Source organism: Andrena cerasifolii, chromosome 9, assembly GCF_050908995.1.
Source record: "Andrena cerasifolii isolate SP2316 chromosome 9, iyAndCera1_principal, whole genome shotgun sequence".
NCBI classification, from domain to species: Eukaryota; Metazoa; Arthropoda; class Insecta; order Hymenoptera; family Andrenidae; genus Andrena; species Andrena cerasifolii.
Window position 1 is genome coordinate 15,891,037 of NC_135126.1, and position 24,148 is coordinate 15,915,184.

The 24,148-nt window shown below is 43.5% G+C and overlaps 4 protein-coding genes across 10 annotated transcripts in view; 2 read left to right on the plus strand and 2 right to left on the minus strand.

The window, feature by feature from the left end:
• Positions 1–999: 999 nt before the first annotated feature.
• LOC143372980 (neurotrimin) lies at positions 1,000–8,146 on the plus strand. Its single transcript, XM_076819696.1, has 10 exons — positions 1,000–1,167; positions 2,058–2,159; positions 3,679–3,897; positions 4,450–4,571; positions 4,690–4,831; positions 6,397–6,494; positions 6,838–7,140; positions 7,212–7,404; positions 7,495–7,548; positions 7,632–8,146. The coding sequence occupies exons 1-10, from the start codon at positions 1,128–1,130 to the stop codon at positions 7,781–7,783; spliced, it is 1,425 nt and encodes a 474-aa protein (XP_076675811.1). The 5' UTR covers positions 1,000–1,127; the 3' UTR covers positions 7,784–8,146.
• A 2,539-nt stretch (positions 8,147–10,685) lies between these two features.
• On the minus strand, positions 10,686–14,367 carry Sstn (stepping stone). The gene is made up of 4 exons (XM_076819536.1): positions 14,219–14,367; positions 13,858–14,138; positions 13,474–13,774; positions 10,686–13,400 (listed from the first exon to the last, which is right to left on the minus strand). Exons 1-4 carry the CDS (start codon positions 14,220–14,222, stop codon positions 11,746–11,748), a joined length of 2,241 nt encoding a protein of 746 aa, XP_076675651.1. The 5' UTR covers positions 14,223–14,367; the 3' UTR covers positions 10,686–11,745.
• Positions 14,368–14,751: 384 nt separating this feature from the next.
• On the plus strand, positions 14,752–16,663 carry LOC143372907 (translation initiation factor eIF2 assembly protein). Of its 3 annotated transcripts, none has more exons than XM_076819542.1 (8): positions 14,752–14,899; positions 15,005–15,101; positions 15,187–15,401; positions 15,480–15,587; positions 15,669–15,891; positions 15,976–16,098; positions 16,179–16,438; positions 16,496–16,663. In XM_076819542.1, exons 3-8 carry the CDS (start codon positions 15,195–15,197, stop codon positions 16,556–16,558), a joined length of 984 nt encoding a protein of 327 aa, XP_076675657.1. In that variant the 5' UTR covers positions 14,752–14,899; positions 15,005–15,101; positions 15,187–15,194; the 3' UTR covers positions 16,559–16,663. The 3 variants fall into 3 exon arrangements, with proteins under 3 accessions (XP_076675657.1, XP_076675659.1, XP_076675658.1); XM_076819544.1 differs by having other exon boundaries at positions 15,483–15,587; XM_076819543.1 differs by having other exon boundaries at positions 14,770–14,909.
• A 4,928-nt stretch (positions 16,664–21,591) lies between these two features.
• Positions 21,592–24,148, minus strand: part of LOC143372901 (uncharacterized) — a 37,402-nt gene continuing 34,845 nt past the window's right edge. For all 5 annotated transcript variants that reach the window (XM_076819527.1, XM_076819526.1, XM_076819530.1 and 2 more), the window contains one exon: positions 21,592–24,146. In XM_076819527.1, coding sequence (XP_076675642.1) covers positions 22,303–24,146 — 1,844 coding nt within the window. In that variant the 3' untranslated portion in view covers positions 21,592–22,302. The remainder of the gene's footprint in view (positions 24,147–24,148) is intronic.

The following is a 24,148-nucleotide window of genomic DNA, read 5'->3' on the forward strand; positions in this document are numbered from 1 at the left end:
TTCTGTCCAGCCCGCGGAGGAGCGATAAGAACCATGGAGAGGTTCGAGGGAAATTAAAATGCGATACTGTAAAAGTTTCGAGTAACCAGCTCTCCGCTGTTCCCGTCGCTCCGACGAGCTTAGTCATCTCGCGTACTCCTCCCTCTTGTCATTCCTTTCATTTAATCAAGCCCAGCGCTGTCGGTTCACTGGATTATCGAGTAATTCAGAGAGAACTCGTGGAATACTTGGAGATACTGCTGAGCATCGTCGAGGTCCTGTAGGCAGAGGAATAAGAATCAATGACTGCCTGCTTAAAGGTTTTTCAAATTCGTAAACGTAGCGGTGACAGTGACATTTCTATTTGTTTACTACCGTCGAGGAGGGCGCGCGGTTTATCGCCTCCTTTTAAAACCGTCGATTCATATATTAGATTAACGATTTAATGGATAACTCGATGAATGACTCTATGTATGGTACGTGTCGTTGCGTAAATTGAACAAATTATAGAAGAATGCCTTCGGTGTTGGTAGATGGACACCCTGCGCACGTATACACAGCGGCAGCGTGCAATAGGGTGCAACGGTTCTCAGCTAGAGCCAGGCCAAGGAAATCATCCTCCACGCTGAAGCTTCTAAATCGAACGATATCGATATCATCCACTACCAATTCGCAGGAATAACTTTATATTCGCACTTTACTCATTTACTCAATCGCAACTCTGCAATAATCACAAGTAACCACGCAAGCCAGGTTGCAATGAAAAGCTTCTTCGGTCAATAAGAAAATTGCAGAAAATTCCTTTGGAACTATCCGTAAGTACTTGTGTGTTCTTGCTTAAGAAAACAGAGCGCCCCCGCGAGAGGCATTGCAGCGTTTAAAATGCTTCCGCGGGTCACATGAGCATCCCTGAATCGCACAATGGGCAACTGGTCATAATTACACGCGACGACAAGCGTGCGTGAGCAGGCGCGCGCCCGTGTGTGCGTTCAGATCGCAGGAACACGATCACCATCTTAGCCCGAGATCAGTGTCTCGTGAAAAGTCGAAGAGTCCACGCGTGCGACAGCACGATTCCAAGTAGTCTCTAGCTCTCGGTGTGTTTCGCGACTAGAGGGTAGTGCGACGTGCATATATGCTTCTGTAACATGGTGCTCCTCTACTGGACTTTTCTCATTTTCCTCGCGGGTGAGTGGGGCAACACGTATTTTCCGCTAACGCGCATTCTTCCCCCGTCTCGCTTTTCAACCAGGAGCACAGGTATTTCGAGTCGACCCCGTTTGAGCGATTGTCGATGCCTGTGCTCAAATCCGATCGCGAAAAAAAAATCTGTCAGTGCCTCCGTCGCCGGTTGAAACCAGTGACAATCGAGACCAAGCGAAACGTCCACCTGATAACATCTTTGACACGCCACGTGACGTGACACGGATCCACTTTTCCATCATTTCGAACTGCTGGACGAGCACACGGTAGATGTTTCGCGCTAGCACTGGCTTCCGATGACGGTTTTCTCTTCTGAAATCGTTTGAACGAATCGGCGAATGTCTAGGAGAGGCGCGTCTTTTATTCGATTCTCGCAGCGACATTCCCAATCTCCAGCTATGTTGCACTGACTCAAATTTCCGTCGCGAATATCACGTTCGCGAGGGCCAACCACGTGACGGGCGCGGGAACGAGTTCGCGAAATTACTCCAACCATCTCCAAGCCTCCGAATTCGTTTGCTTCGATGCACTCGGAATCAACCCTGCCCCGTTGCTTTTATCTCCTTGCGACGAGTCAGTTTTCGCTGGCCCCAGCGAAAACTTGAAACCGCCCTGCGGTTTCGTCGCACGCATTCAGCTTTTCGCGAGCTCGCGGACATCACGCAGGATTCCGTTATCGTCTAATTCTAGAATTAGAGCCGACGTGTATCTTAGGTCCTGCGTGGTGGCAAAGACTGGCGAGTTGAAACGGGAGATTGGGGCGAAAACATATTTTCGCGACCTAGATGGATCTCTGATGGAGAAAAGAACGGATTAGCATCCGACTGGGCGGTTGATCGGGGGATTGTTAATATCGAGGTTGGACATTGTTGCAGGATGCCGGGCGACGGCAAACAACGGCTTCAAGAGCTACCCGACCACGGTCAAGACGTTCGAGAGCGACACTGTTCTACTTCCGTGTTACGTCGAGGACCTCGGTAAGTTTCTGCGCAAACTTGTCGCCTTTATCGTGGCCAGCGAGAGTGCTGCGAAACGGTGACTCCTGGAAAGGTACAAAGAGGTAAATATCGGTGAAGCAATAACGCGAGTCATCGGCGAGTACGCGATCGGGAAAAGGCTCGGGGGTGACTTGTACGCAAAAAGGAATCTGCAAACAAATATCACCTGTTGCACCTCGTAAACTGCAACAACGGTGTAACTCCTGGCTCGTTATACCGTGATCTTCCTCCCAGAAGGACGATCCTTCCTGTCTCGCGCTGGAGGAAGTTCTCAGATCAGAATTGTAAATAGCTTCTCTATTTCCTGCTTCTTGCAAATTTGCAAATGCTTCTTGGATCACTTCTGAACGACCCACGAACTCTGGATCGAAAGTGACGTCGACTCGTCCTCTTTACAGTGTGCTGGATTAACCAATAAGCAAAATAAAAGGGGGGCACCATAGAAATATTCTGAATTTTAAACTCTAACTTTTGTTAAAAACACTTTTTAGTAAAATTATCAGAACATTGCGTTGAAGCGATCACATCACTCTCTATAAGCGAGCCTCAAAATCTTTTAAGTGCTTAAGTCCTTTAAAGGCCTTAACCGGCCCTGTCTTTGCGCATCATAGCGAGACTTTATATATCAGAAATTTGCCGGAACCAATGTCTCTATTATTTCGTACCCAATTGAAAATGAAAGGAAGCTTGTGTGTTTAATATTCACGCGATCGTTAAAGCTGGAGCAGCGTCGCAATTTCGGGCGGCGATCGATGCTAATTTCCTTAAGCATGGGCACGCGTCCACAGCGACACCTTTATGCACACAGACACGAACGGCAAACAATTTGCCGTGGAATCGATCGTCCTGTCATCGGTGGTTTCGCTAAACGGGATTGCCTGTCCAGCATTCGCTTTACCTTGTCTCGGCTCGAACGGGAGGTCGCGCACGCTAAGACGATCAACGACTCCTAAGACCGCTTCGGATTAAAGTACGCGGCCTTTTGCTCTTTACGCCGCGGACGCGAACGTTGCGGGACGAGCCACGGCCTCGGTGTTCCATCGAGTCCGGATTAAAGTGAAATTAGGTCGAACGAAGAATACTTAGCCGGCTTGCAGCTTATCGTTCCAATAAATATTTGTCTTCATCCCGAGGTCTTGACACCTTGCGAACGGTTGCCAATATCAATTCGTCGAATCTGTGGAGAAATGATTTCTGGCTAGTTTTGAGAGAAAGCGTTCAGCGCAGTAGCGCACTCAGGATTTGATATTGGGGGGAGTCGAGTTGAACGGATAAAAATATTTTTAATGCAAATCCAATGAAATTCATTAGGTGATTATGAAAAATTATTTAAAGAATAAAATCGAGTTTTCTTTTCTTTTTACAAAGCCCTTTGAGCCACTTGGGTTGAGTGAGTTCTTACGCAAGTAATTTAGAATTCCCCGATTGAAAAGTTTTCATCTTAGAAATTACTGTCCAGAGGAGATTGAAAAGTTTCGCATTGGTGTTTCGTGCCCAGACAATGTGCAAACTAGGGTGAGATGGTGGAAGGACGGCATCCTTCTAGCAGACAGCGGCGAACCGCGACACGTACCGCCCGAAAGAGTTAGAATGTACTCAAACAGGAGCTTGGAAGTTTCCCACGTGAAACGGAACGATACCGGAGAATATGTGTGCCAGGCGTCTCGGCCAGCGCCCTGGGGACACGCCACGCAAGTCCACGAGATCGAAGTGATGTGTAAGTATAACATTATCCTGCCAAGTAAATATCCACATGATCGCACAGGATTCTCAAGCACATCCAATCGCCCGCGAATCAACATCACAGGCATCGATCCCGGGGCACTTTGCCATTTCTCGCGACCCCCGATAATTGTTTGGCTACTCCCCTGCGGTGCCGCTGCTAATTGGTACACAGCGGTGAGCGAAACACCGATGCACGGCAATTAATTGCAATCGATAATTTAAAACCACCGTCGATCGGGGGGTGGAGGCAGGGAAAAAACGCGAGTCTAAACACGAGTATCGATCCTGTCCGATCGCCGTGAAATTATGGACGGCCCGAGGGCGCCTTTGAGTTTCACGTCCCTCCGCAAACAAATTCAGGAAACTTTTCTCCATGGAGCCTCGCAAGCCGCGAGGGTTTCGGCCTTTCGCGTCGCTTGGGATTCGAGGCGATCTGAATTCAAGCTAATTAATATGGAATTATATTGGGTTCAAAGTACGAATGGGCACGAGTATAATGGTCACCAAAGGGTTATACCGAGAATAAATGCCGATTATTTTCCAGATCCTCCGAGCGTTGAACCAGTGCCAGAGTCGGGTAAGCTGGAAGTGAATTTGGGGGAGGAGGTGGACATGGCGTGTGTGGCTAAAGGTGTTCCTGTTCCTGTGGTAACCTGGAGGAACAAGGTGATTAATATCCTTCTCGTAACCCTGGACCGTGACTAAGTAGCCAAGAATGTCCATTGCACGCGAATATTCGACGCTTGGAGCTGTGGAAAGTTAAAAACCGTTTGTCCATTCACAGGATTGGGAGATACCGTTGGTGTACGACAGATCCCGTCTGCGATTTCACGCTGAGGATCCTAGCCTCGCTGGCCGCTACACCTGCATCGCGACGAACGACGTTGGAGAATCCGCCATGGCTACTATAGACCTGTATGTCAAATGTAAGTTGCAATTTTGTAATGGGAACACTTTCGAAATTATAAGAGATCGTCTAGTCATCTCGGTGATGAGGTTTAATTGCCGCTCGACTCTCTCTCGTTTCATTACACCTCATCAACGCGGCAGTTCAGCTTCTGACGTTTCCAGTAGCTAATTAACGAAGGGACCACGTTCAGCTCTGCTCGATCTACTCGTTATCACGAGACACCGTTCTCCGATAACGTTTTACAATTTCCTATAAACATCTCACGATCCTGCTGCTACTCCTCTAACGCTCTAATCTTTACTCGTTTCCACAGCGAGCGTGTTTGCGCCGAGGTATCTACAGCACCTTGCACGTCCCCGGCTTCGTTGGTTCCTTGAATACAAGCATATCGCGATAACGAAAGCGTATTCACGTTTCGGGATGCAAAGATAGCGCGGATTCTTCGCGGTGCACCTACGTTCGAGTTAATCGACTACCACGTATGTCCGTTTATACGCGCGGAAGTAATCGCGTGCGCCATCCTGGATGCGCTCTTAAACCGCCCTAATTAAATTAGGAAATCGCCGTGCACTCGTCTGTTTAGTATTCCGATCAGAAGGCTGCAGGATCTAATTGCAGCCACGCGACGTTCGAGTGCGTCAAATCGTTCGCTGACGATAAATCAAGAGTATGGGCGGGGGGGGGGGGCGCGGTGAATGTCAGAAAACGGCTTTAGCGAGAAAATTAAGTTTTAATACTTTAGTACGCCAATAAAGAAGCAAGGTTCAATGAATTTAATTTTCTTATATAATTTTCTTTTTAAATAATTTCTTGCTTTATCTTGACGACAGTCATCAATTATCTTATGTTTTACAACTATTTCTAAAACACACATATATTAACAAGATGCTGGAAAAAATGTACAGAACGAATTAAAATTGAAATAACACAATAAAATTGTGTTTTCACACAATTGTCTCTAGCTCCGGTATTTATCCATAGATTTTCTTCAGTAGTGCCTCGTTTGTTTCATAAAAGTACAGACTCAACGTGAGAAATGAGAAACTGGACCCATTGTTGCGATTTCGATTTTTTCCAGATTATTAAGTGAATCGTCGATATCAATCGGTCGAAGAAATTGTTTTTTTTCACACATTTCCATCGATTTCACCCGAACTACTGAACTGATTTGAAAATTTTGTCAAGTACATTTGTTGGTGATTTAATTATCTTTAATTCGCAACACGAGATATTCGCAATTAAGTGATGAAAAAAATAGTAGCATCTACTGCAGAATTTTTTATTTTATTTTGTAAACTAGTGTAATCAGTCCACGAGGTAATCTTGACGAAGATTAGAAACTGTCGGAGGACAGAATCCCCGTGTCTGGCTAATTAAACGTGCCAATGACGCGAGCACGACTGATGACGATGGCGTCTCTCGCTAAGTTGAACGATCTATATTCCAAGAACAGCGTTTACAGAGATTCCAACAGAGTTTAGCGCGCTTAACGTATCGTGCCATGATCATCGCTCTATATCCGCCTTTCCTCTGTTTTATCTATCGATCCTGCTTAACGATCGACGATTGGGGACCAAGCAGACAAGCCCAGGATGGAGATGACGAAGACCTGGATGCACGCACCGCCTGGGATACGGGTGCAGTTGCATTGCGGGGTGACTGCCTGGCCCGAGGCAACGGTGAGCAGTCTTGCAAGAATAGAGAGAAGAACCCCGTTTCTTCGTAATAGGGATTCCACTGGTTGTCGGACTTTTAATTGCTTCCAGCACCCTCGCCTTTGTCTTCGAGCCCCTTCTTAAAGCCGTCGAGTTATTTAAATAAGGACCTCGAGGCTGATGGCCTTAGTGAACGGTCCAATAAAGCGATCAGCCTTCCTTTAACTTCTGATGACACGTGACGAATCGATTCGTAGGAAGCGTGACTCGCGGCACTCGTCGCGGAAAGTAGCCCGCGAGGGTTGAGCTCGAGAAAGGTTCTGGGGTGTATTCTACCAATTGTGAGTTTAAACGGCTCTGACTGCAGGTGGAGTGGTACTTGAACAACAGGAGCGTGACATATTCGTCGAGGATAGTGAAGCACAACGCGGGCAGCGATCACAGTTTAGTGATAAGGAACGTCAGGACGACGGATTACGGCTTCTACCTGTGCAGGGCTTCTAATTCCTTGGGAATCACCGAGTCGGCGGTCGAGATATCGGGCATCGCCAACCCCGCCAGCTTCAAGAAGATCTCGCACAGCCTCTCCAAGACCTCGTACAATTTCGTCTGGGAGGTCTACAGTTACAGCCCCATCGTCCAATACGAGTTCAGATTTTGTAAATTCAGGGTAAGAGTGGTTCTCACGGCCCCACCGAATGCCCCTATGCTGGTCTCTGATAATCCTTGCGCTTTCCACAGAATGGCATCCCTGGTGAGTGGCACACGTTGTACATACCCAGCGGCAACGACGGCAATAGTTTCATTCACACGTACTCGTTCAACTTGACGGGGCTAGAGGAAGCGACCCACTACGAGGCCCTCGTTCTGTCGAAAAATCGTTACGGCTGGAGCAAGCCCTCGGAAGTAATGCGATTCGCCACGGAAGGTGCCCGTAAGTAATAAAGACAACTGACCCTTTTCTCGTCTCGGGCGAGTCTAGCCACTGCTTCCGCGTTACCACGACCCGTTCGACTTGTTTCAGCCGCCAGGAACAGCTACGTAACGAACGCGATAGAGAATAACAAGATAGTGCCAGGTGAGCTGTCGCGTAGTCTTCTCTCTTGGCAATTACAAGTAATGTTGACAGAGTCGTGTGAAAATACTGTGCTTCGTTTGCAGCGGAGCAGCTTGCTTCGATGTCGCAGCACTCTCCTCTGGGGGATGACAGAAGTGGCTCGGCTTTTAATCGACCAGGGATGCTACTGATGATGATGATACCTGTATTATGTATTTCGAACGTGAATTTTTGGAACTGCAAGACGTCTGTGTAAAATATTCACGTCTATGCGAGCACTGGGTTAAGCTAGTTTCGTAGAGATAGTTGTTATTATACATCAAGTAGACGAGTAAGAAAGCAATATTAGAAGGGAAGTAATTTCTGTCCTATATTAGGATAAAATTCGTGCCGCGGAGTCCATAGGTGTTAAGGTTGTAAATAAATTCGAACCCACGAGTTTTTAGATTAGATACTTTGATGGTATTATTCGCTGATTATAACAAACCACGTTGTAAAAATTCGAAGAATACACTATGAATTTTGCTTTGCTTAGATATATATGCGTATGTATTGATAAAACATATTGAAAACCAATTAAATGTGATTTCAAATAAATAAAGTTTATTTCAAACGATAACTTTAAGCCCCGTTTCACACGTTTCAAGTCTTCCGTCTTACGATCTTCAGCAATACTTCTTCCTCCCCTTTTACGTATAATAAGCAGTTATTAAAGGCTTACGAGCCTTCTAAAGAAGTGTTAATAATTTTTTTCTCGAGTATTTTGAATTAATATCTCGCCAAATGAATCCCTCCTTTATCGATCATAGAAATCAGCGCCATCTAACGACGTGCCAAATGTTTGTGTTTGGCGGCCATATTTTGGCTCCTGGTAGCAGGATTACATGATGCAAAGGAGGTATCCGACAAGGACAGAAAAGGGTTAGAGCGAGTGGGGTATACTCTCTCAATACAAAATGGCGATCGTTGAAATAAGTGCGGCTACCCGCGAGAAATAGTAAATTACCGCTTTTCTGCAAATAATTTTCGTACATTTGTTATTGCATATGAAAGTTCAGTTAATTAACAAAGTACCTAGTTCAGTTATCCACTTTTGTGGTTGCAGTTGAAAATATACAACTTTAAATCCCGTTTCACACGTTTCAAATCTTCCGTCTTACGATCTTCAGCAATACTTCTTCCTCCCCTTTTACGTATAATAAGCAGTTATTAAAGGCTTACGAGCCTTCTAAAGAAGTGTTAATAATTCTTTTCTCGAGTATTTTGAATTAATATCTCGCCAAATAAATCTCTCCTTTATCGATCATAGAAATCAGCGCCATCTAACGACGTGCCAAATGTTTGTGTTTGGCGGCCATATTTTGGCTCCTGGTAGCAGGATTACATGATGCAAAGGAGGTATCCGACAAGGACAGAAAAGGGTTAGAGCGAGTCGGGTATACTCTCTCACTACAAAATGGCGGTCGTTGAAATACGTGCGGCTACCCGCGAGAAATAGTAAATTACCGCTTTTCTGCAAATAATTTTCGTACATTTGTTATTGCATATGAAAGTTCAGTTAATTAACAATGTTCAGTAACGATCTTTACATAGACTTCACTTATAAGTAATTAGTTAGAAACAATTCCTTGGCGGCATCGATTCGCCTTTAATTTCTGTACTTCTGTAGTTCCATTTAAAAGTTTAAACACATAGTAGTAAATTTCGCATTGATTTTGTTCTCTTGCTTTTATTCTTGATCAACGGCAATCGATTAGACCTCGCACAGCTATATGTGCCTTTATTCAGTACAAACTTGTAAGAATTACAATATAATTTACAAGTATTGCACGTGGTAACAGAAGATATATGTGCTCTCCGTCTTTATCGGCTGTCTTCCACCGTCCGATTTTGGCTCCTAATATCAGGATCACAGGATGACCAAGGAGGTATCCGACAAAGTCGATAAAGAAGAGGCACGTATATATCTTCTGTTGTTACGTGCATTACCACAGACGAGGTAGATAGAATTCTATACCTCGTCTGTGGTATTACCATCGACAAAGTATAGGTGATAGGTCTATCCTATACTTCGTCGATGTTATAAATAAGGAGGTATTTGTATAAAAATCGATTGTTTTTAATAAGAAATTAGTAACAATATTAGTGGTAGTATATATTATATTATGCAATGATGAATGATAGTATATGTGGGATAGGCAATGAAAGTGGATTTAAATTAATCATTTATTTTGTTAACGGATCTGTCATAACATTTTAGAAAATGCGCTCAACAAGCAATGAAAATTAATCGCGATGAATTTATCCTGTTACTATAGTATGAACATGAAAGCAAATAAATCACAAAAAATAGAAGATAATAATAATTATAAAATAAAAAAAGATGCGAAATCAAAATGAGCTGCACGTACATAAATGTAATAATAAATACAAATAAATATTTTAATACGAATAAACATTTTATTCAAAATACTACTAATTTACATAGAGAATGATTTCAGATAATTTTCAATATTATAAATTATTATTATGTTATTAATTGATGACTGGATAATTTTTTCATCCTTTCGGGTCTTTTTTTTAAATATATTGTATTGTCATCAAAACTACGCACGCCTGCAAAGCTTCAAGACAATTGAATTGGTAGAATTCGTTTAAATTGGTTTTTATCATTTAAATTAAAAAGAAATTCATTTATGTATATATTTGTAAAAACACGTTTATAACTTGGTTATAACTTGACGGTAAGCTGTCAAAATTTGGAGTAGATTGCATAGCGAAGATAGCGATTGACGAACGAAACGTGTGTTAGTTCCGTTTTGGCTGAAGGTGTGCGTGTAACGCGTATACGTATTATGTCGACAAAATTTTGTTGGAGAATCAGGAGAAAAACCTTATCGCATCTGACAGATTCACGAGATGATATTACGATATCTCGGTTATGCGCGGACCGATTTTATTGAAATTGGTCTTATTCGAAAGCTTATATGCGGTTTACATAAGAAAAATGCGTTTAAATTTAGAAAATATTGCAGGCGTGATGAGATATTAAGGAAATAAGTTTCAGGTTAGGTTGGAATAGCTCCGCGACGAGTAAAGGTACTTACACGGTAGCGACAGTCGACATATACAGGGTGTCTTTCCTGTACTTGGGGTCGAGACGCTACCGCGTCTCTAGATACATAACATCAAAATGGTATTATGAATATTTTTATGGAACTAAATACAATTTTATTATATTCGTAGATTCGAAATATACATATATTCCATTTGAATAAATATAAGATATTTCTAACCAAAGCATCGTTTGTATCTTTGGCTCTAAGATCAAAGGCACGCAAAATTAATGGAATCTAATGTACTGTTGTTCTACTATGAACGTATGAACATTACGTAGAATACTGGTACTATAATAATATATACGAGTACATAATGATATATTGAAATATATGATTCGAAGAATCATTCTTTGTCGATAATACGTAATTCATGTATTTTCTATTTTCTAACGTTTATTATCTCACCAGTACTTCTCTTTTATGCATTCATATACTTTTAACTCTTCCAATTGTTTGGAAGCAAGTCTTCAAACTGTATAGTACAATATTTATACTATAAAAACAATTATAAAAATATTTATTCGTAATTTGTGTGGCGAATAAATGCAGTCAGTACTATTCCATCATCCTTTACGATGAACTAATCACTAATTGACTACCTAATCAATCAATGTTTCGTGCTCGTATTGTTCATAAATCACATAACGCGTAAGTCTTGATTTGTTTCTGAAGCAATAAATTGCTAAGTATTTATATACCATTCGTATAATTTTGATAAGAATTTCAATTAACATAAGGCACTAATCAGGTCTCGGTATCGAGGCAGTCGATCCTCAAAACATTTTCAAATGCTTTTGGATTTAATATCGTAAAAGGGCTCACACCTTTTCAAAGTACAATTATTTTTATTGCACAGAAGCGGTATTGGTAATATCAATTATATACCATCAACGCTAATTGATTTGTAGCCATTGGTTTAGAATCCCTTGGAACACGAATGCCGCATCGTAGCAGAAATTACTCCAATTTCGAAATCTTATATTTCAATCTGCCACGAATTCAGAATAAACTGTGAATATTTCTTTCGACAGGTCCAGCCTATCATTTCTATTTCGCGTCGCCCTTTCAGATTGTCCCCAATTTATGCACAGGCAAACGATTACCTCAATGACGTAAGATAAGGCTGACAGGTCATTCGCTGAACTGGTTGATAGATCCTTTTTTGAACCGAATTGGCAACCGATCCGTTGTGCAGGGTACTTGGGGAATCAGATTCCGCGTGCGGATCCGCGTCTGTCCCAGTACAGTGCACGCTTCGAGAATCATCCTGAGCATCGCTCGAACTGTTCGGACCATTCGTTTCGTTTCTTTTACGGAACTTGGTGGAGTATTTATAAAAGTCAGACATTTCGAATGGTTTTGTGACTTCCCTATACGGTTGATATTTCCCAGCCTGAACGATCGTACAGTTCTGGGACGATCCCAATATAATCGTCTCCTCGCTTATCTCCTGAGACGATTTCGATTCGGCTGGGATTTCAAGCACTTTCTTCCGCGTTTGTTCGTAACGATTTGACGACAGCGGCTGCAACTGTTGCTCGTTCTCCGTCGTTGCTGCGTCTGTTTTACGGCTAATCGGAGAAATATAATTACTCTTCCCGTCATCGCCGTTGCCAGCATGAGAGGATTTAGAGTAGGCTGGAAGAGTGGACTGGTAATGAACGTTTTTGTGCGACGTTACCAAGCCGAGCTCCAGTCCTGGGCTCGTGCCCGAATCTAAAGAGGTTTCATACCATTCTTTCTCTCTGCCTTTGCGGCTGACATTATCAGTGGTGTCTTTACCGTCGTACAGTTCGTGTAAATGACTCGAGTGCCATTTCTCCACGCTACCCAACGATTGCGTACGGAGCAGCATTTTATTGTTCGCCGACGGTTGCTCGGACAACGGGAGCAAGTGAACAGAGGCATTCTGATGGGACGCGACAGAAGGAGAATTTTTACTTCCCCCTATAGATACCGCGCGGTATCGTGGCTGTATGTCAGCGCCTATACTGGCAGTGTGTTGGGTGGCATTGCGCTTCCTTCGGTCCAAGCTACCGAATCTATCCGCGGCAGGTTGATCGTCTGTGCACCAGACAATTTCATCCTCGTATCGCATCCAATAGCCCAAAGGCATCTGCACCTCGCTAAGTGAATCCGTGTATCGTAAATTTTTACTCCCACTAGAATCACGATCCCGTCTCAACGACTGTGGTTGAGAGTTATTTTTATGGTAGACTGGAAATTCGGGTATCTGCGAATAATGTAGCGTACGAAAGTCTCTGTCGTAGTATTCCGGACCGGATCTTCGCTGAACATCGTTGTCCAATTGCTTGTACTCGGTGTACTGTTGATAGTTGTGAGTCTGATCCTGTAGTTGCTGTTGCAACTGACGATACCGTATTTGCCGCTCTTCTTCGGTATACGTGTTTGGCAGTGGACGATACATTCGCTCGTTGTCTTGATAGTGATTCTGACCGCGCGAACCACCGCTCCCGTGGGAATACGTTCGCGTTCGATATTGGTCAGGCAGTATGTAGACGTTTTGATTATCGTTATGATCGTGCTCTATTATCTTGATATTTTGCCGCTGATCGGAGATTGTCGGACAGTAAGCACCAACGTGATTGTGATTGCAGGTATTAGACACAAGCCCTTGATCATCGTATCCGTGAACGGGATAAGTATTACATTTATCTTCCGATCCTAGTGGACTTAAGCTTATACCATCGTCTTGAAGCAAACCTTTCGTGACTTTTGAGTTCGCGTCGTTCCCTGTAGAAACACACGTTCAAGATACAATTAGGGAAACAGAATCGTTTGCTATCGAGCATTGATAATCCAGTACCTGTGCTGTCTAGCGGTGGCCGAGGTTTCTTTGTTCTGTGCTTCACGTTCGTGTATAAATGCGGCTGAGCATTGTAGACTGTGGAGTGTTGGAGTTGCGTCGAATGATGCGTTTTGCTGCGACTCTGTCTTATAAAATTCAACCGGGCTTCCAACTCCTGAAGCCTGCGCTGACTTTGTTGATACACTAATCTGTGCTTACGACGTACCGCTTTGCTTTCCGTTGGATCGTTCACGATTCCTAAGGCAGCTTCCACTATACCGATTTGTACTTGTCGCTCTAATTCTAAGGTGGACTCCTCCTGCGCAAAAATGGATTTCGTTGGTCTGGTTACACATCCAAATGGATAGATTTCTTCATAATCTAGACAATTATAAGACGTACAACTTCGTTTGTTTTCAGTTTATTAATTAAGTTCTGCGGATACGTAAATGCTGTTCCAACTCTTCTCCTGAATACTGGCGGACTTTCTCCAGGCTCTAACGGGATCTCTGCTGGCAAAACACCAGTCAATTCTGCCTCCTCTACGCATAGATTTTTAAGCTCGTTATTCTTTTGAGCTAACTTTTCTTGCAGAGCTTCCCGCCGCTGACGAAGCCATTGCAGCCTCGTGGATAGCGAATCCTCCGTCAAAGATCCAGGGGTACTTTCGTTCCCTGCCATCACTTAAAACGCAAAGCCCTTTACAGCCGATACAAATATAACCTAGAGATTTCTATAAAAGTTAGAATAGGCGCTCGCTTACCCATATTATGAGCGAGGTATAACGATCCCGTTCGCTACACGCTACACGTATTCCGCCTGGAATGTTTATATAATCGCAGCGTATCTCAGATGCTTAAAAATATCGACGTTGACACATTTAGCTGATACGCGATACAGTGCATGACTTTCCTCTGACCGATCGCATCCAGGAACACTTCCTCCGAAAGCCTCGTTCTTGCCATTTTCAAATTCTTCTACCGTACAAGCAACCTATACAAAAATTCAATAAGAGCTGTCAGTAGGTTAACTGTTGCGATTACGTATTTCTACCATTACGATGTAATAGCCACTTCCACAACTTGGATCGTTCGATCTAATAAAGAATCACCTACCGAAATAAATGTTTGTATTAAACAAACGCTACGATATGTACCGCTCGGTGAATAAACGGAAAAACATGATCGAACAGAGACGCGCAGATCATCTTCTCTGTAAGGTTGCCATTTTATATATGTAGACTCGAGCACGTAACCCGACTCGATGTAACTGGATTTTATCTTGCAGTTAAAAAGATTCCGTACGAGCGCCTATCGCGACTGTTGTAAATTTTAATATCTAATCCCGATTCGTATTCATGGTGCATTATTTTCTTGCTTCGCAGCAACGATTCTATATACCTAATTGCGCTGATGAAAGCGTCATCAGCATCACACTAACGAAGGTGCGGCCAGGTGCGGCTAGCAAACACGATGTTCCAAGCGTAATACACCAATCCTCGATTATTTCCCATTCTTTGGTAACGTTTGAAATGTTTCATGTGTTTCAGGATTCATGTTCGATTTATATAGAACCAAATAAAAACGGAATGCGCATGAATGCGGAATTGTTAAATTGATCGTTGTATTGCTATCGATATCGTTATTGTAAGTCTTGCTTCAGTTCTGATTATTTTGTTACCTACCAGTACCTAAAAGTTTACATAAAAATGCTTGCAAACGTTCGGTTTAGGCATTAATATGGTGAGCAGTTTAAAATACGAATGTTCCTTTTCATCATGGTATCCACAATTTCATAAAGATTCCTTGAAAGCCACTATTCTTCACATTCCTAACAATGTGCTCGAGTACTTAGAGCACGATGCATTTCTGATGCCTGTCGAGGCAACGAACACTGCGTTACAGAATGATAAGTGGGCAGATGGATCGCCAGTATTGGACGAAGAGGTAGATTTAATATACCGTGTATGCGAAACTAATTAAATCATTGCTATGGATAAAATAAATACAAAATGTTTTTTTCAGCATGCGCTGGAGGCTCAACCAACATTTCCAGTGTTCAGTCAGAAGATTCAAGATGTCATAGATGAGTACGGCGCGATCTTTATTAAGGGCAACTGGAGTTCACCTTTAGTACGTCAATTATGATTTCAATGATAAAACGTACATTTTTATCTTCTTCTGTTATGCTGATTTATTTTCATTTCTTTTCAGGATGCTACTTGGGTTGCGCCAACCAAAACTCTTAAATGCAACACGCTGGAAGAGGTGTTTTTGCTGCTAAAGAGCTCGGATAGAATCGCGAGAGACCTAAATAACGTTAAGAATTACGCGGATCATGACGTTCCTCTGACGTCTTGCCTTGTGTTAAAGCAGTGGCGAGATATTAATCCATGCACCGAATTTCGCTGCTTCGTGATAGAAAATGAACTTACAGGTGATAAATTGTCTTGACATTTAGTGTTCTGTATTGCTCTGTAATATATTTATCCGATTGGATTATCATTCTAATTATGAATAGCGATTAGTCAACGAGATATATCGCAGTACCACAGCTACAACGAATCGGAAAAGTATAATATACAAATAGACATCAAGAGCTTATTTATGGAACGTATTAAAAACAGGTTTCCATTGAGTAATTGTAAGTGGAGAAATGTTGTATAATTTTTATATCACATTACCATAAACGGTTAACGGGAGAAAAGCCGTACAACATTGCAGATTCGTTCGATGTTATACGCTACGAGAAAGAAAAAGTGAAGATAGTTGACTTTGGTCCTTTGGATGAATCGGCTACCAAAGGAACGCTTTTCACGTACGAAGAATTACAAAATCAGATAAACGACGTGCCAGAATTCAGATTCATCGGTGAAGAAATTGGTATCCAACCGAAAGCACCGAATCATTTTTGCATTCCGCAAGAAATAAATGAATTCTTTCAGTCGAACGAAAACGCCACGTTATTAGACATCATTCAGCGAGTAAGTTTGCGGTGCTTTTATCCTATTCATCACTTTCCTAAATGTTCTTCGTTTCAGGAAATGGAAAACCAGCGGAAAGAGCACGGAACCGCTAACGCTAATGCTTCGGATCATGCTTAAGATCTATTAGAAAAGAAGTTCTGCCTATAGGTGTGACAACATCTGTTGTATGAACGTAGTTGTACTATAAATGATAGAAATACATTCATTTGTACATAAAACGAACCCTGTATCGATGATACTTTAATTCGTCACTGCCTTTTACATTTCAGTGAAAGGTAGAAAATGGTTCTTACCTTTAAGCTAGTGTTTAAGCCAGTAATTAAGCGCCAAAGGCGAATGCGAATGAACGATAGCTGAATAAATGTAGACGTTTCAGAAGATGTTTAAATACAGAACTTTCACTTTTATTCTGCCAGACCCTCTTCTATCATTACATTACATAAAACGATTAAAGGCTATCCTACCGCTTAAAAGAATTACCATAATATTGCAATATTTTTCGAGCCATCGGCCTTACCGAGCGACGTCCCTTATATAGAAAATATGTCTTGTTTATGTACAATATGCAATCCTTAATACTTCGTTTTGTAAAAGGATTCTCAATATATGTACCTCCGGACAAGTTAATACGCTGTACAGTCATATCCACGGAGCATTTCTTCGTTTTCTTCCCCTCGCCATCGATAAAAACCAACGAGAACGAGCGATTATTTCCGTTAATTTCTGGTAATCTGTCTTGTCTCTATTCCCTTCGCATCATCGATTTCGCAAACTACTCGACATGCTAGTTATTTGCAACTGCAAATAGAACCAACACTTTTCCTTCAGCTCTAGCGTGTTCTCCTCCTGATGCACTTCACAGTTCTTAGCATTCAGATATTCGAGCACACGGTCACTGATAGGGATTCGAAGCTCTTAAGATAAGATATATTTATAACAGTTCTATCGATGTGAAACTCAATTAAATCAGAAATCAGCGGCTCGAGTAAGAAGATATTTAAAAGAACGCCGTTTCAATGAAAATTTTACAATTAAATAACTCCCGTGTTCAATGTATTCGACCTTCGAATCCGCGCGTAACGAACATTCGAGTATTCGAGTATTTGCACATCCAATATCCAGAAAAGCCACGATAGCGGTCTCAACTCTTTATGATCCAGATTTCGATCGGGTAGCATTCAGTTGGATCTGAAAGCGGGGATACAATGAACAAGTTCATGATGTACTATCGGGGGTGAATGGGTACTGCAAGTAAGCGTGACAGTGACGAACAAAGGAACATTTATGCCAATAATCGAACTAAGCGATAGAATGCTGTTCAGCGGTCGAGTAATTTTTCCGAAAAATCCTTCAATTTCGATAGCCAAGATCGCGCTACACGCTTTGAGTCATTTCACGGTAGAGCGAATCTTAAGCAGTTCCAAAAATCCGATACTTTCGTTTCAGGACCCGCGCTTTACAGAAGAAATTCGTCGAAGCAACACGAGGCCCGTTACCCTTCGTCGGGATTCACGAAGGTTTCATTGATTGATTAATACATACATACGTATCACGCACAGAGAACTACGAAGGTTGCAATGAATTTTATGCGTAATCTTTGTCGCTTAACGCTCGTCAAATATTTACATATAAATGTCGACGGGCGCGTGTATTTACATGTAAACATCGATTCTACGTTAAACAAATGCGCGTATGACGTGTGTTTTGGATCGAATCGCGATCGTCACCGAAGAAACATCCTCCGACTGGTTGCATACCTCGAAAATATGTGTTATCAGCGCTTTGTATTTAATTACAGTGCATATGTATAGCGGTATACGTTTAGAAAAGAAATGTTCCCTTCATCCGCGCGCGTATGTGTAGTGTATGGCGTGTGGCGTGTGGCGTGTGGCGTGTGGTGTATTTTCTCTTTCTTTATACTGTATTATTTCTTTCATATATGTATGTATATACAGAGAAGCAGATCTTTCGTTATTTCCTGTTTCCTCATCGGACATGACTGTACCCAGTGACTATTACACTCCTCTCCCATCTTTCCCTTCTCCTTCAACAACTATCCCCGCCCTTAACGCGCTCCCTCATCGTTTACGTCCACTTAATCCCTCGATCTTTAACTGATTTGTGCTAAACGACAGTACGTATCCTTAATGAATGTACGTTTTTGCAGTGTACGGCCGTTTCCTACTTCTCTCTCCCTCTCGCTCTCTCCCTCTCTCTCTCTCTCTCTCTCTCTCTCTCTCTCTCTCGTTCACACACCACGCACACTCTCCCCCCCTCATGTACACTAATTTTCTTCGCATTGCTCAATTACGGATATCAAAGTGACACGGCAACAATCATCGTCGTCTCGAATACTGGTATAGTAAGGGATGCTTCGAGTGAGAAAAAACAGTAGTCTTAACAAACAGAACGATACGATACGATACGATACGATACGATACAAAAACTTCTTAAGTCGATCACGTTTAACGGCCAGTATGAAGCGGTTTCTTTAATTTTCTTCCCCACCTTCTCTCTCTCCTTCTCGGTCTTCCCACTTGTCCGTATCACTCGTCCTTAATCTCGTTTTTTCCTCTCTTTATTTAAGTACCTCGAAAAAGTTCTCTCGGCCCTGGAAAACTTTTGTTCATCATTAAGCGTTTCTTCTACGTTTTTCGCAGTCTCTCTCTTAATTAAGTCCACTCACGAGTTGTTCTTTACGAAGACTACAGTTACCCCTCTATTATAAATGCGATTGGTACGACTAAAGGTGGCGAAAAAGGCCAGGCTATCAATGACAAACGAATTATTCCCTTCACGCTCTCCCTCTCTCGCTCGCTTTGCTCTAACGTATAAGTTTGCACGTAACGTTCCTTCCTTTCCCATCCCGTCGAAAAATACGTATTATTATTTTGGTGCGACGCTCCTTCAAAAATTTACATCTACACACAGATGCATCTCCTTTGCTAAACGTCTCTGTCCATGTGTCTGCCGTCTGTTCGTTCGTCCGTTTCTCTCTCTCTCTCTCTCTCTCTCTCTCTCTCTCTCTCTCTCTCTCTCTCTCTCTCTCTCACTCACTGTCTCTTTCGCTCGCTCGCTCTCTCTCTCTTTCTCTGTTACTGCTTATCGTCATTCGCCCTCTTCTACTCCGTCCACTCCTCGCAGTCTTCCCTGTCTTCTTCTTACCTCGCTTTAAATGTACAGGAAGATAAGAGCTTACTCTTTAGACAACAGCGATAACGCGGTATCGTCCTCGCCGACTCGCGCCGCTGAAAACTCGTCGGATCGTTTTGAAAGGTTTTCGAGACGGTTCGTTGAAGAACATGACGGGGACTCGTGGACATCGGAGTGTATAGTTATTTACAAACAGGCGGTTAGGGCAAGTATAACGTTTAGGATGTATCGCGACTTGTGGCACCGGCGAAAAGGGGACGATATCTCGCTCGGAAATACGTGCTACCAATTTCTTTCCTTTGTCTTTCACATTTTCTGCTCGTTTTTTGGCGAGAAATCATCCCCCTTTTGGTTGTACAAGGAACTGCGGGCCTCCCCGTGAAATAGAGGACAGTGAACTTAGAAAAGCATAGTTAGATCTAGATCAATGGTCTTCAAAGTTTTGTCCTTTTTAGATGGACCATTGCTAAGAATGCATACACTAGGGTCAAAGTTGCCTCTAATATGTTTAACACTCGAATCTTTGCAACACAGATTACAGATTGTCTATTATTGTTATTGTAAATCGTTGGAGCAACAGCGGGCGATTTCTTTGGTCTACACGCGACGTAGAAACTTCTTAAAAACACGACGAGAACTACGAAAGATGATCAGCACGCGCACGAGGTAGAGTTTTCTTCTTCTTCTCCTTCTTCTTTGTTTTGTGTGACTAATCGTCGCCGATAGAATGGAAATATGAAAAAGAAGATATCTATCTTACATTAACACGTCCAGAATCGAGAAGCAATCGAATCAATACAATTTACACCCAATTACAAGAAAGACAGTAAATTTCATACATATCTCCCACGCTCTTCTGTCTCTTCCCCCTCCTCTTCCTCCTCCTCCTCCTCCAATCTTCCTCATCCTCATTGTGTCGTTTCTCTTTAATTCACTTGCTTTTCATTAAACGGAGAGTCACTTTGGTTCGTATCACGAAAGGAGACTATTCACAGGAACATTACTTTTCAACATCCTTAACTCTTAGCTTCTGCGCCGGAGGACAATAATAACAAACGCCTCCTGGTTAACGAATTCTAGCCATGTACGCGCGGGAATTTTTTTTCAATAGAATCACTCCGCGACCAAGGCGCGAAAGAAACGTACGCAAATTCATCTCAGTGTTTTTTTCTCGTAGCTTAATCACACAACCTTTACAAGTGTATCATATTTTTTTTGTTTGTTTGTTTGTTTATAATTTATAATAAATTGCAGGCATTCTCACGCGTCACGACAGAGCACACCGAAAGATGATATATAAACCTGTCATTCTGAAAACAAGGTGAAGCGATTTTGTACTAAAGTGCAGCGATATAATATTATACTTTTAATGAATTGTCTACGTAATGTACAATTTTTTGGGTACGTTTTTTTACATGCACCGTGACAAGGTATGGTCGGCCCGTACGACAGACAAGTTGATTTTAGTATACATGCATACATACATATATTTATATATATTATATATATATATATATTTATATATTATATATATATATATATACACACACACACACACATATGTATGCATATATCTCTTTCCTCGTTTCTTTCCCTCTTCTATCTCCTCCGTTCTCGATATCTGTTATTTCTTCGCCGTGTATTCGGCTTCTATCGATCGTCCGTTTTTAATCATCCAGTACTCCTTCGATTCGAGGTATGATACTACAATTTACAAGGATCGTCCCGATTACAAAGATAAGGTTCTAAGTTTATCGAGAAGCGTTACGCGGAAAGGCAAAAGTTCAATGCGTGTCTTACTACGTTAATTCACCGAACGAGATCTATGGTCTATTCGTCTACTCAGTCTGACCACACCGTGTAAGAACGTGGAATAGTATCATCATGATAGATACAGTAGAGACAGAATTATAAATTCAGGCTCTTCAGTTTGCGAGGGATCTATCAACAATCGGATACATTCTATTTTCTCTTTCGTTTTTTCTCTCTCACTCTACCTCCAGCATTCTTTCTCCCTTTCTTATCCATCCGCTTCCTTTTCCTTTCACTCGTATTTCTCTCTTATTCTTCCCCTCGACTCGCTTATTCCTCGCCACAAACCTTATCTCTTGACTAGATTGCGTCTCTAATATTCTTAACGATTTAATCTAAGTCTGCCATTCATTATAATCTGTACCTTACATCTAGGTATCGTAATAACATCTAGTGGTAAAAGGATGATCTATTCTCGTCGAGAACCGCTAATGAATCGTTTCGTTTCGTCCTCTCTCCCTTGCAAATCGTATTTACCTCGCGAGCGATTGCCTCGCGATTAACATTCTTTGCCTATACAGAAGATAGGCACACACCGAGTTACGGGGATGCCAGAAAAGTTTCTCCTCCATCCAACAACTCTCATGTTTGTTTGCTACTATATGAATATTTACAAGCTTGTTATTTTTATGGATCGTCGAGGCCGACCCGAGCGAACTCCGAGCGATTCGGTTCCTTCGATGCGCCTCCTCTCGTTCTTGCTATCGTCGGATTTACAGGTCCGCGGCTTCGTCCTCAGAACGTCCGAGGGGAGCGATGCGTTCGACAATCCGGGAACTCTCTTCCTCCTCCGCCTATTCCTCTGCGGTCCGACTGGATTGGATTGCGCGCCGCAGGGACAAGCGTACCATTACGTTAGAACACGCGATGCTCCGGCGAGCCTTCGAACGCTAGGACTACCTTTTCTTCCCCACCTGTTTCGAAGACAGTCGTTTCTTTAATCTCGAATGATCTGACTTGACGGACTTCTTCTTCGGTCTCTCCGGGGACCCGTTGCAGCAGGCGCACCCCTTCTTAACGTGGCCGCGCAAGCTGGATCGTCTGGCTCGACAGTCTGGCTCGACCAAAGCGATGTTGCTTCCCTCGTCGTCCGACGGCTCGGACGCTTTATCGCTGGAGACTATCATCGAGTCCTGGAGCGATTCGTTCGCCTTGATGCGCTTCGAGAAGCTGCCCTTGTGATGATCCGATCGATTCAGCATCACTCTGGTGTTCACTTGCACCTTGTCCTTCTTTTTTAAATAATTGCAACGCCGCTCGCTCGTCAGGGACTTGAGGCTCTGCACGCTATCGTCCAGGCCGTTGCTCAGAGCGTTCTCCTCCGGCTGACTGCCTATCGATTCGCTTATGCTGGAATCCTCCTCGTCGCTGCTCGACCTCGTCCTCTCGGACATCGGGCTCTCCCACGACAAGTAATCCATCCTGGTCACCTTCGACGGTATTCGCTTCTTATTGGTGTAGGTGTACTTATGAGTCGACAGCATCGGGCCAGCGATCGGCGAAAGCGGCGAAGGTATGGTGACGTCGGCGGTGGTACCGCTTAGCAAAGTCAAACTCTCGTCGCCAGAACTAGCCGCTGATGCGTTATTCACGTTGATGGTCGGTGGCAGGGATTCCGAATCCAAGTCAATGTCCAGCTTCATGTTCGACGGAATGTTGGATACTCTGCTCGGCGAGCCCTCTTTCGAGCCGTTCCTTGAGGCGATCTTCGCTCGATCGATGTCCTTCAACGAATCGTTCTCCAACGAGCCCAAGTTCGTCGGCGAGAGCCTCGAGATATCTGAGTTGCTGTTCGACGCATCGTCCTGGCTCAAGTTGTCCAGGGTCAAGCGCATGTGCTTCGCCGGATTCTCCAGATGCAGGTCCTCCGCCTTGTTCCTTTTCGACCTCTTCGAGGAGTCCGTCGTCAAGGACCTCGTCCGCTGGCTGGTGGTGGTTCTCCTCCGTTCGTTCAGCTTGAAGTCTGCCACCGGACTGGCATCCCTGCTGCCGCTCGACGAGTCCAGGGACCGAAAATAGGAACCGCTGTACGACTTCATCCCGAGTGGCTGGCTGCAAGACGCATCCTGAGAGGAGTGATCGAACGATGGCGAGTGGTTCGTGTCGAAGAGTAAATCCGCCTCCGGGAACAAGTCGCTGGTACTCGGCTCGTCCACGCCCAAATCTTCGCACTCGTCGGACAAGCTTTTCTGTAGCCTCATCTCGCGCTCCGTTGCCGCCGCTTTCCTCTCCATCTTCTGCTGCAACAACTCTCGGTCTAGTCTAGGATTCAACGGTGTCTTCATCGCGTTACTTTTGTTCGAATACTGTTGAAACGGCTCCAGAGTGTGGTTCATGAAATACTTTTTCGTATTCGTCTGATAAATCTGTCCGCTCGCCATCTCGATACCCTGACCCTTGTTGATGATCTGCAGCACGCTCTGCACGTTCTCCGAATTGTCCGAGTATCTAGAGTTCAAGGGCTCCATGTTCAACGAGTTCGTAGACGCGGGAACGTATCGCCAGGGTGTGTCCGGTGAGACTTTACCCTCCGGTTCCCAAGCCTCTTGCAACCTCGCGTTTCCGTACAGCAATCCATTCCCGACTTTGCACGCCACGTCGATGCCCTCGTTCGACTGCTGCACCGGAGACTCTTGACTGTCAGAACTGCTCGGTCCGCCAGTCACCAAAAACTGTGCCGCGTTGTCGATGCCTCCCGACTGTTTGCTCGACTGACCGACTGCTATCGTGGACATGGTATCT